Source organism: Lepus europaeus, chromosome 14 (assembly GCF_033115175.1).
Source record: "Lepus europaeus isolate LE1 chromosome 14, mLepTim1.pri, whole genome shotgun sequence".
NCBI classification, from domain to species: Eukaryota; Metazoa; Chordata; class Mammalia; order Lagomorpha; family Leporidae; genus Lepus; species Lepus europaeus.
The window spans coordinates 31,500,815-31,513,924 of NC_084840.1; the positions used below are offsets into that span (position 1 = coordinate 31,500,815).

The 13,110-nt window shown below is 36.6% G+C and overlaps 1 protein-coding gene across 1 annotated transcript in view; it reads left to right on the plus strand.

Annotated features, from left to right (window-relative positions):
• SPATA17 (spermatogenesis associated 17) overlaps positions 1-13,110 on the plus strand; it is a 291,772-nt gene that overhangs the window by 13,475 nt on the left and 265,187 nt on the right. The window contains exons 2-3 of the mRNA XM_062211329.1: positions 2,411-2,500; positions 4,420-4,501. Of these exons, the coding sequence (XP_062067313.1) occupies positions 2,411-2,500; positions 4,420-4,501 (172 nt within the window). The remainder of the gene's footprint in view (positions 1-2,410; positions 2,501-4,419; positions 4,502-13,110) is intronic.

A 13,110-nucleotide genomic window follows, 5' to 3' on the forward strand; every position in this document is an offset into this window, starting at 1 on the left:
GAGAGCTGGCCTGGAAGAGGGGCAACTGGGACAGAATCTGACGCCCTGACTGGGACTAGAACCCAGTGTGCCAGCGCCGCAAGGCAGAGGATTAGCCTATTGAACCGCGGCGCCGGCTCCAGAAGATGGATTTTTCATTTAATAACTTGCTTGCGATTACCCAGCTAATAGGCGGCACAGTTAGGATTTGAATCACTGTCTCTCTGCAAAGCTAACCTGCTTTTCTCTATCTTAGAGTTTTACCTAGGCTAGGCCAGGGTTTATAGTATGCTAACTGGCCAAATTATTTAGGATTTAATTCCCAGATAAGTCTAATGCTTCCCTTTGACTTGAAAATATATTTATAGTTTTTAAAAATACTCTATCAGTTTATTTCATTTTTCATTTCTTAGTTATAAAGTGTTACATGGCTATTATATGACAATTTAAAGAATTCAGAAGTTAAGACAAGGGCTATAAACAATAATCAAATCTCCAGATGTCAATTTCACACATATGCATTTTTTGTGTACTCTATATTAGTTGCCACAAATGGAAGAAAACATATGATATTTGTGCTCTTGGATCTGGCTTCTTTCACTAAGCCCAGCAGGTCAATTTTTAACTTAATCATTTTGTATGGCCCACGAATGATGTGCCAAAAGCCACACTGTTCCCTTTTAGTTAAGACAAAGGTTAAATGTTAGGAATTATACCAACAATCTTACAGGAGCCACTAAAAATACAGTGTAGGAAAAGATAGATTGGATTGCAAAGTTTAGTAGAAGAGATCATCATTAAACAATTCTTAAAATAGTATAGTGTTAAATGTTATGCTAATTGTAGCAGGGCAAGTTAGAGAAGGCTCCAGAGAAAAGAATTTGAAACTGTTGTCCTTCCTACTTGGAATACAACAGTATAAGACAAGAATAAATTGAATACAAATTCTTTTTTTTCATTTGGTACATGTAGCACAAGCATACAACAATAATTATTTTCCCAAACTTCCTTTGCATTGTAATCTTATGTCTCCTCCTCATCGTCAGAAGATAACAAATGTTCTCATTTGTAATTTTTACAGCTCATTCTACTATAAAACTATATCTTATGTCATCGTATTGACTTGTGTGCATTCCCTCCATCATGTGTTCGGTGACTAGGTCACTGACTTTGATGCCTATGTTTGCATTCCTCTCTTTGCTGTCATGGGCTCTTCTCAGCTAGGCTTTCTAGGTAACTTTCCTGCCTGCTTCTCTAGAACCATAATCTACTACTACTTATTGGTAACCCTGCTTTCTTTCCCTCAATCAACCTTATATATTGTTCAAGAATTTTATTGTTTGAAATTGCTTCTCCATTCTGTTTTACATTATGTAAAATGACAAAATGAGTTTTGTAAATATGCTATGTATGTATACATAGTCTAGCATAATGAGCACCAAAACTAACTGCCCAAGAAAACAGAAGTCTGAGGGTATTTTTTGATAAGTAATAGACCTTAGTAAAAAATAAGGATGGGAATAGGAGAGGGAGGAGGAAGAAGGGTTCGAGTGTGGGTGGGAGGAGTCATTATGTTCCTGAAGTTCTATTTATGAAATGCATGAAGTTTTTATTCTTTAAATAAAAGATTTCTGGGGGAAAAAGAGAAAACAAAGCCTCCCAATAAAACTATGTTGAAATCTGAAAAAAAAAAAAAAAGAATAACCATTTATTCAGCAAACAGAAAGTGCTAAATATGTGTCACCCAGTATTCTAGGAGATAAATTACCCTGTAAGGCCAACACTGTGGTTGGCCTAAGCAGTGGCACTTTATTAATTGGGAATGGGGAGAGGGAATAGTTAATGACTGATAAAATTAAGATATTTATCTTTACTGAAACTTTACCTTTCATATATCACTAAAATGTAAAAATTTAATGTATTTCTTCGTAAGTCCCATGAGCTATCTCTAGTCTCCTTTAACTTAAATGGGCTTTCTGAAAATTCTAGCTAGAATAAGCATTGTATGATAGATTCATTTTATTTAGAAGCATTCATTTACTGATGAATGAGTGAAATATGACAGTAGTTTAGACTTGTGTGATGCATGTGTAGTGGCATTTAAACTAAATTGAAATAATTATATTTTAAAAATAATGACAAAGTAACATGTTGCTTTTTTATTTCCTAATAAGAATTACTGGTACATTAATTAGTTGCAAAATAGGTGATTATAAAAATAAAAAAGTAAAGCTGTTGAAAGCACATGGCTTCTTAGAGAAAGGTTAATTTTTAAAACACAGCTTGTAATTTAAAATGCTTTATTTAGAATTTAAATGACATTTGAATTGTAAGTATCATTTTGGAAGAAATTAAAGATTAACGGGTTGACTTGCTTTAAGATTATATTTAGTTACTAATGAAATGCTGTTTACACTCTTTTTTCCCCTAGCGTTGTGGATGTATTTAGAAAAAAGGAGTATGATGCAGCAGTTAAAATTCAGAGCTGGTTTCGGGGATGTCAAGTTCGGGCATATATCAGGTATATTGATTTTGTCATTTAAACTGCTCAAATATATTATAAAGTATATATTTCTTAGAAATGTAATTTATTCATGTAGTGCTTGTTTGAAATAATCTTTTACATTACTTAAAATGAAGTTAATAAATTGTAGCATGTCCTTTTAAAGGAAATTTGTGATCTTTTATCAATGAAAACTAAATTATATGGACCCATCTCTGCATACAAGAATTCTTAATATTATAAATAAGCTTGATGATACTGTTTTCCCCAATTTCCATAGGATACAACACGTGAGTGGATTTCTGTTTTCAATACTGAATTCATCGAGTGGTGACAAAGGGGCAGGGAAGCTGTTCCAATCCTTTCCAACTTGTTGGTGGTTCAAAGCAAACGATACTTGAGTGATGTGGCTCCAGTTATTCAGAGAGTAAAATTTATTCCCATTGTAATTCTTCCCACTTTTTTTTTAAGATTTATTTATTTATTTGAAAGTCAGTGTTACACAGAAAGAGAAGGAGAGGCAGAGAGAAAGAGAGAGAGGTCTTCCATGCACTGGTTCACTCCCCAGTTGGCCTCAACGTCCGGAGCTGAATTGATCCAAAGCCAGGAGCCAGGAGCTTCTGGGTCTCCCATGTGGGTGCAGGGACACAAGGACTTGGGCCATCTTCCAGAGCTTTCCCAGGCCATAGCAGAGAGCTGGATTGGAAGTGGAACAGCCAGGTCTCGAACCAGTGCCCATATGGGGTGCCAGCATTGCAGGCAGCAGCTTAACCCACTATGCCACAGCGCCAGCCTCCCCCCCCCCACACACTTTTTCTTAAGTACCCAAATGTTCCCAAGTTTCCCTTCAATTCTGGAAAAAAAAAAAAAAAGAGTAGAGTGGGAATTATACCTTTTTATTTATTTATTTATTTATTTTTGATAGGCAGAGTGGACAGTGAGAGAGAGAGAGAGGCAGAGAGAAAGGTCTTCCTTTGCCATTGGTTCACCCTCCAATGGCCGCTGCGGCTGGCACACCGCACTGATCCGGCACACCGCACTGATCCGATGGCAGGAGCCAGGTGCTTCTCCTGGTCTCCCATGGGGTGCAGGGCCCAAGCACTTGGGCCATCCTCCACTGCACTCCCTGGCCACAGCAGAGAGCTGGCCTGTAAGAGGGGCAACTGGGACAGAATCCAGCACCCCAACTGGGACTAGAACACGGTGTGCCGGCGCTGCAAGGCAGAGGATTAGCCTGTTAAGCCATGGCGCTGGCCGGGAATTAGACTTTAAAGTACTTCCTTATACTGTCTAGAAAGACCCAAACATACAACTTTACAAGAGGTTTCTCTTTTGACCACTGTGGAAACTGGGAGCATAACCATAAAAGCAACATCTTTCTTTTTTTAAATTCATCCATCCTGTTGTTGGCTTGTATAGACATGGGATTAAAAAAAAATGAATATTGAGGGAACTGTCTCTTCATGTAAAGAATTATTTCTAGTGCACATATATGCAAATTGGAATGATAGAAAGTTAGCCTGGCCCCTGCACAATCATGACATACAAATTTGTGGAGCATTCCAAGTTTGCTTTTAAATACTTATAATTATTTATAATACTTTGTATTGATAGGACCTTACTTCTGAACATGTCACTATGCTCTGTTTGATAATTTTAAAATTTTAAAGTATTTTAAAGACTATTAATGAGCAATTGAAATTAAAATGTAGTTTAATCACAAGCTCAAAATAATGAAGTTATCTATGTCTTTTTTCCTACTTCTCAAAATTATTAACTGTATTCCAGAATAACTTTTTTTGTTCTTTAGAAGTATACATAAATATGGCTTTGAATTTGGTCTCTTGGATTATAGGCGAATATATTCTAAGATACAAGATTTAAGAGATTCTTGATTCAATGAAAGCATTCTAATAAGCTTATTTTTTTATTCCTAGGCATTTACACAAAATAGCAATAATTATTCAAAAATGGTGGAGAGGTTTCTTAGGCAGAAAAATGTATCAACTAATTGTGAAGGTAAATATAAAATTTAAATATATGTATGTTTAATATTTGATTTATATAGTATGCTGTAGTTATTTACTTTAGTTGTATTTATATGTAGTTTGGAATTATTAATAATAAGCATTTACATAAGGACAAAATTAAGCATAACTTTTGGTATGAAACCTCTTCAGAGAAGCCTTTCCTGATTATTCAATGAAGAATCTACTTATTTATTTGTACCCAAACTATACCAGAAATTTTAATTTTGTTAATATTTTTATAACATGTATATATTTAGACTTTTATTTATGATTATGGGTATTTTCTAGATAATTTATGTTTTCTAGATATGTATCTGCTAGATTTACTTTGATAGTATAGGCATCAGATCTAGCTCATTTTTCAATAACCAGCATTTTACATGAATGGCTTCCTCCATTGCATAGTCTATCCCCAAAGGGATATCCCCAAAGGGATGCTCAATTGGTAGAGGTAAACACTAGGCCTTTTTTGTAATATCTTCAGAACTTTCTACTGAATTTTTTAAGGTACAAAGTAAGATTTGAATAAATCAGTAAATGATAATTCCAAATGGATTTTTATAGAAAGGTACATGTATAAATAGATATAAACTAATGTATTTCAAATACTATTGGAAAGCAACAAAAGGTTTTATGAAGCTATTGTTCATTAAACACCTTATACTTGCCAGACTTTTTGTGCAGATTATTAATTTGTATATCATTATGCCTATTAAAAGGTAATACCCACAGTAGAGGACCCAGATGGAATTCCATGTCCCTAGCTTCAGCCTGGCCCTTTCCTGGGCATTTGCAACCCTTTAGGGAGTAACTACCAGATGGAAGATATATCTCTCTGTCCCCTCCACCCTTGTAACTCTTTCAAATAAATAAAATAAATCTTTAAAAACAACAAAAACAAAAACCAAACAAAAAAGTTAAGACCTATTTGGCAGGTAAGGAAACACTGGGTTAACACTATCTACGAATACATAGGGACATAATTAGTATGCATAGCAACCTTACCTTTGTTATAGAGTTTTTCACATTTGGTGTGAATTGTCTGATAATTGCCCCCATCCTGCTTAATTTCCATGAAAGCAGAAACTATCTATTATTGTTGCTTTTGCCTAGCATGGTGCCTAGCACATAATAAATTTTTAGTTTACATTTATATAAATGAGTAGAAGAAAGAATGCCAATGTTATTTCTACTACACTGTGATACCCTAATCAGGCAGAATCTGAAAATTGAAACAGATCAGTCATCAGTTAAATATTGCATGATCTTACTTTGCTTCCCCTTTTTTGACTCGATTTTGGTTAAAATAGGATTTTGCAAAGTAACTTTAAAATGCATCTATTTCTGTTTCTGTTTATGATTGTGGAAAGGTGAAATTGGAAAGCAGTGTTTAACTAACACTAATATTTACAGAGTATCTGATAGGTGCCAGACAATGTAGTAAACATTTTATTTGAATAATTTCTCAGTCTTCTACTCAACTTTTAACTCTTGGTAAACAATAGAAATAGCTTGGTTTTAGACATGATGATGAAAGTTGGCTGACTTTGGGAATATTTGTTAGCCTATGTGTGCCTTGCTTATGTCCCTTGTCTTTCAATGAGGTTAAGAATGTTTTGTAAATTTTTGTGAAAATTAAGTGAAATACTGTATTTGAAATCTCCAGAACTGTGATAGAGACATAATAGGTGCTCAAAAATGGTTACTGTTTCATTAGCAATGCTGTTGTTATTATTCCCAGAATGTTGAAACAGTTTTCTTGGAGTGTTATGAGAGAAATTTTCAAATCATATCTGCTCCATTTTATGTGTAGTCATCAAAGCAAACCCCATGAAGATTTCATTATATGTGTGTGTGTACACATATGTTTGCATAAAACGTTTATATAAAGGTTTGGAAAACTCCATCAAGTTTGAAGCCCACCTTTCTTAGAGTTAGTGACTATAGATATATGAAGAAGGCAAGTAAGTAAAATCAAAGATACATATTTTTAAATGTGTTTTAAAATAGAAAAGAATATTAAAGAGAAAAAGCAGCCTTTCAGGATTTAAACCTAGATACTACAGTCCATCTAAACTGCTATTTAACATATACTCCTCAAATTTAGAACTTGGTATTTTAGAATACTAAAGGTCAACTTCAAGATAATTTGTCCTTATCATTGGCTATGTCTCTCTGTTGCGTATATACTAAAATTGATGTAATTAAGATGTGGGTGGTTATAGGAACAAAACTATTAAAACATCTCTGACAACTGCTGACGTGGAGAGAGCATTAATAAAATGAGATGAAGTCAGACTTAAAAACTTTATAAAAATAATTTTAATAAATGTCATGTTATTAAATGTTTAAGAAGAGATTTTCTTCTCATATTTCTCAAGTTAAAGTCCTGGGGATTTTGGTAACTACCTTTTATCTGGAATATATACAAATGACCCATATTGTTTATTTATTAATAGATAAGGGTATTTCAAAATGTCGATGGAAAATTAGTTGGAAGAAATTTATTTTGGTGTGATAATTTTGAAATTCATATATGTGAGAGGTTTTCAATAAGTTCATGTAAAATATATATTATAAAAAGCATGTATGGGTTTCAAATTTTTTTATCAAAATAAACAGAGAGAGAGAGAGAGAATTTTTTATCTGTTGGTTCACTCCCCAAATGCAACAATGAGGCTGGGCCAGGCCAAAGCCAGGAGACTAGAACCAACTCCATCTGGGTCTACCACGTGAGTGGCAAGGACCCAAGCATTTGGGCAATTTTTCATTGCTTTCCCAGGCACATTAACAGGGAGCTGGATTGGAAGTAGAGCAACTGGGACTTGAACTGGTGCTCATATGGGATACCAGCCTCACAAGAAGTTTAATCTCTTGTGCCACACTGCTGGCCTTAAACTTTTATTTCAATTTTTCTGTTAACTTTTAATGTACCCCTGCATATAGAATTTCACAGATCCATATGGATCTGAATTTAATTGTACTGGCTTAGTAGAGAATCTTATTTCATACTTGAACTTATTTTTTCCTACAAATATGGGAAAATATCATTGCTGCTTATGTGCATCAAATTTCTATGCCTTCTTAGTACCATTTTCTAGATTCAAATATTTTGTTTCTTATTTGTTTCTCACTGCCTTTTTTCCTCCCATTGTTTCCAGTTTTGACATACAGTTTTCTGTGGGGTTTTCTTGTTCATTGTATTTCTACTGACATTTCAGGCCACTTTCAAAGGAACTTTTAAATTTTGAAATAATTTCAGATTTATAGAAAAACTAAAACAATAACCAATTCTTCATATATTCATTACTCAGATTTCTTCACCCACGTGAAGAAATATGCTTCATTATTTTTTTCTTATATATATATATATTTATTTTTCTCTCCCTATATAGAAATTATTATGAATCATTTGATGCAAAGATACAAAAGTGACAGACAGGTCGTCCATACAGTGGTTCATTTTCCAAATGTCTGCAATGGCCAGAGCTGCATGAATCTGAAGCCAGAGGCTATGAACTTCTTCAAGGTCTCCAATACAGTTGCAGGGGCCCAAGCACTTGGGCTGTCTTCTCTTGCTTTCCCAGGCCAAAGAAAGGAACTGGATTGGAGGAGGAGGAGCTAGGATTTGAACTGGCAACCATATGGGCTGTCAACACTCGGGTTATCCACTCTACCACAGCACCAGCCCCTAGAGTTTGTTTTTTTAAAAAACTTATTTATTTGAAAGTCAGAGTTACAGAGAGAAAGGGAGATACAGAGGAAGAGCGCTTCTGTGCACTGACTCACTCCCCAAATGGCCACAATTACTGGAGCTTGGCTGGGCTGAGGCCAGGATCTTCTTTTGAGTCTTTCACATGGGTGTCAGAATCATTTCATCTGCAAATAGGAATAGTTTGACTTCCTCCTTCCCAATTTGTATCCATTTGATTTCTTATTTATTTATTTATTTATTTTGACAGGCAGAGTGGACAGAGAGAGACAGAGAGAAAAGCCTTCCTTTGCCGTTGGTTCACCCTCCAATGGCCACCATGGCCGGCACGTTGCAGCCAGCGTACCGCACTGATCCGATGGCAGGAGCCAGGTGTTTATCCTGGTCTCCCATGGGGTGCAGGGCCCAAGGGCTTGGGCCATCCTCCACTGCACTCCCTGGCCACAGCAGAGAGCTGGCCTGGAAGAGGGGCAACCGGGACAGAATCTGGCGCCCCGACGGGGACTAGAACCTGGTGTGCCGGCGCCGCTAGGCGGAGTATTAGCCTACTGAGCCTCAGTGCAATTTGATTTCTGTTTCTTGCCTAATGCCTCTGGCTAAAAATTTCAAGACTATATTGAATAGCAACGGCAATAGTGGGAAACTTTTTCTGGTTCTGGATTTCAGTGGGAATGCTTCCTACTTTCCCCCATTCAATAGGATGCCTGCTGTGGGTTTGTCATAAATTTCTCTGATTGTGTAGAGGAATGTTCCTTCTATACCCAATTTGCTTAGAATTTTCACCATGAAATGATGTGGTATTTTATCAAATGCTTTCTCTTCAATAATTGAGATATTCATATGGTTTTTGTTATTCAATTTGTTAATGTGTGGTATCACAATGATTGACTGCAAATGTTGAGCCATCTCCACATAACAGGGATAAATCCCAATTGGTCCTGGTGAATGATCTCTCTGGTATGTTGTTGAATTTAATTGGCTAGTATTTTGTTGAGGATTTTTGCATTTATGTTCAAAAGGGAAATTGGTCTATAGTTCCTTTTTCTGTTGTATCTTTTTCAGGTTTAAGAATTAAGGTGATGTTGGCTTCATAGAAAGAATTTTTAGGGATTCTCTCCCTTTCAGTTGTTTTGAACAGCTTGAAAAGAATTGGAGTTAGTTCTTCTTTAATTGTCTGATAGAATTCAGCAGTGAAACCATCCATTCCTGGGCTTTTCTTTGTTATAAGGGTCTTTATTACTGATTTAAATTCTCTCTTGGTTATTGGTCTTTTTATGTTTTCTTTGTCTTCATGGCTCAGTTTAGGTAGGTTTTATGTGTCCAGGAATCTGTCCATTTCTTCTAGATTTCCTGGTTTGTTGGCATATACTCTTTGTAGTAATTTCTGATGATACTCTTTATTTCTGTTGTGTCTGTTGTTACATTTCCTTTTTCATCTCTAATTTTATTGATTTGGTTCTTCTCTCTTCTTCTTTTTTTTTTTTTTTGGTATGTTGGGTCAAAGATGTGTTAATTAATTAACTTATTTATTTGAAAGGCAGAGTTACAGAGAGGCAGAGAGAGAGAGAGAGGTCTTCCATCCGATGGTTCACTCCCTAACTGGCCTCAACGGCCAGAGCTGTGCCAATCTAAAGCCAGGAGCCATGAGCTTCTTCTGGATCTCCCACGTGGGTGCAAGGGCCCAACCACTTGGGCCATCTTCTACTGCTATCCCAGGCCATAGCAGAAAGCTGGATTAGAAGAGGAGCAGCCAGGACTTGAAAAGACACCCATATGGGATGCCAGTGCTTCAGGCCAGGGCTTTAACCTGCTGCTCCACAGTGCTGGCCCCTATTTTTTTTTTTTACAAAAAAACCCCAGTTCTTCATTTTGCTGATTTTTGTACAGTTTTTTTTTTGTTTCAATTTTGTATATTTCTTCTCTGATGTTAATTATTTCTTTCTCCTACTAGTTCTTGGCTCCTGGCTTTGGATCAGCATGGTGCTGGCCCTTGCAGCCAATTGGGGAGTAAACCAGCAGATGGAAGGTTCTGTCTGTCTCTCTCTCTCCCTCTCTCTCTGCCTGTCTGTAACTCTGCCTTTCAGAATGAATGATTCTTTAAAAACTGTAAACTGAAAATAGATCTTAGTAAAAATTAAGAGTGGAAATAGGAGAGGGAGATGAAAGGTGGGAGGGGAGGTTCTGAAGTGTTCCTGAATCTGTACATATGAAATTTGTACCCCTTAAATAAAATCTTAAAAAATGAATGGCATAGTACAGTGATTTTAAAACTTTAATAACAGATATCCTTTTTAAACTAAATTGTTAGTAAATACATATTTAAACAGATACACCCAATGAAGCTGTTTGGTGGGTAGAGAATTATGACTGCCTACTGCTTAGATTCTTTTCCTGTTAGTGGTATTGTCACTTGAGCCACTGTGCATGTTCTGAACGCCACTGATTCAATTTACTTGTCTCTGAAAGGATCTTTGGAAGGATCAAGGAAACAAACAATAAACCTGAAGATATTAATTGCCTAGGGGGAAGAGAATTGAATATTTGAGGAAAAGGGATGGAAAAAAGCTTTACTATAAACTGTTCTAGCTTTAGAATTTTATACAGTGGAAGTGTATTATCTACTTAATAAGTTGAGTTAAAAAGAAATTAATTAAGAGGGACTTCACCCTCCAATAACACATGAATGTGTATCCATGTGCACATACACACAGGTAGAGATAAAAAGTATTCAGATGTAGAGTTAATGTAGGTTCTAAAGGTCAAAGAAATGACCCTTGAACTGACCCTTAAGGGTAACAACATGACATTTTGAAAGTGAGAATGAGCATGTCATATTGAGAAACACTGAAGCTGTTCATCTTGATGGCACAAAGTGTTTGGAAGGTATCTGAAGGCTGGAAAAGAGTTGATTATGACCCTCATAAGATAATTTTCTGTATTTTAAAGGAATTTCTTTTTTAAAAGTATTTTTTACATTTGTCTAGTAGTGTTTCTGTCAAGGTGGAAAGTGGAGATGGTATCTTCTATCATTTTATTTTGAAAAATTTTTGTTTCTTTTCACTTTATTTGACAGACAGACAGAAAAACAGACAGACATATTGAGATCTTACATCTGTCAGTTCACTCCAACTGCTCACAAAGGCAGGGCTAGATCAGGCTGAAACCAGGAGCTCACACCTTGCTCCACATCTCTCATGTGAATGGCAGGTACCTTAGTACTTGGGCCATCACCTCGTACTTCCCAGGATATGGTTTACTAGGAAGCAGGAATCCAGAGCTGGCCAAGACTTGCACCAGGTGCTGTGAAATGAGATGCAGGCTGCCCTGTGCCAAACATCCATCCCTACCTTCATTTTATAGTTGAAGAAATGGAGTATCAAGGGGACTAATTGGTGTGCCCAAAGATCTGAGCTCCTAATCCATACAGGTCTGTATGGATTCACATGCTGACTATTAACTGTCTTCTCTGTGTGTCCCTCAGGCACTCTGGATATTCTCTTTCTATGTTCCTAAACAGTGCCCCAGTTCAATCAGAAATGTAAGCCTGGGCAGCGGTCATCCTAGTCTCCTTGCCACCTCCTACTTCTTACCTCCAATCTTCTACTGGTCATGAAATAATTTCCATTTTTTTCTCATTGAAGTCTCAGTTAGATGAGGGACTAATGTTATGATTCAGTGAGTTGAGCTGCAGCTTGTGATGCCAATATCCCATATCAGAGTGGTAGCTGAAGTCCCAGTTGCTCTACTTCCAATCCAATTGCCTATTAATTCACCTAGCTGGGGGTTGGAGGGGTGGCAGTAGATAATAGCCCAGATAATTGGGCCCCTGCCACCCTTGTGGGAGACTTGAATGGAGTTCCTGCCTCCTGGCTTTAGCCTGGCCCAGCCCTAGCTGTTGCAGCAATTTGGAGAGTGAAGCAGATCCATTCTCGGCCTATGTCTCTGTGTATGCTTGTGTGCCTCCCTCCTTTCCTCTGTTGTGTGTCTCCCTCCCTCTGTTGTTCTGCCTTTCAAATAAATAAATGTTAAAAAAACACAAAGACTCAGTTCCAATCTAAAGTATATCATTTTATTGCCATGCCTGCAGTCCCTTTCCTGTAACAAAGAGTATAAAGTTCTCACTGTTCAACATATCAGGTCCTTCATAGATGATGATTGCTTCTTATATAGTCTCACTTCTTGCTGCATCTGTGTAAATATGCTTTGGCCATGTGAAACCATTTGTCTTGTCATTTGTCATCATTTTAAAAATGTTCACTCTGCCTAGATTATCCTTCTTCATTCTTTCCTGACTCCATTGGTCTGAGTTTCCACTAATCCTTCAATACCTTATTTAATGATTAACTTTTTCTGATCTGAAGTGGAAAGTAAAATTGAGAATGACTATAGATACTAGGTGTGACTTTCTAATGCTTTGTCATGTGGACATTGTTCCACTTTTGTTTGTTTATACCTGTCTCATTAATTTGGGAGCTCCTGAATATCAGTGATAGTTTTATGTATTGTCTTCCATATATCAGTGAATTTCATATAGAAGGCCTGCAGAAATTTTTACTGATTGGGTAAATGAATGATTAACAGGGATCTGAGTTGGAAGATGTTTTGCTGTGGTAAGCATGCATGATGTTTAGTATCAATACGTGCCCGTTTCAGTTAGATTCTGGTTCATCTTTCCTCCCTTTCCTCACAGAAGAATGATTAATTTCCATCCTACTGATTTTGGACATGACCATGTTTTGCGAGAAGAATGGGACATATGCCATGCCCATGCAGTAGCTTTAAGAAGGTTTCTTATTCTTTTCCTGGTACATAGAAATGGCACACCTCAGATCCTGCTGCCTTGGGGTTAAGATGATGAGACATGTGAAACCTTAGGTCACATTCAA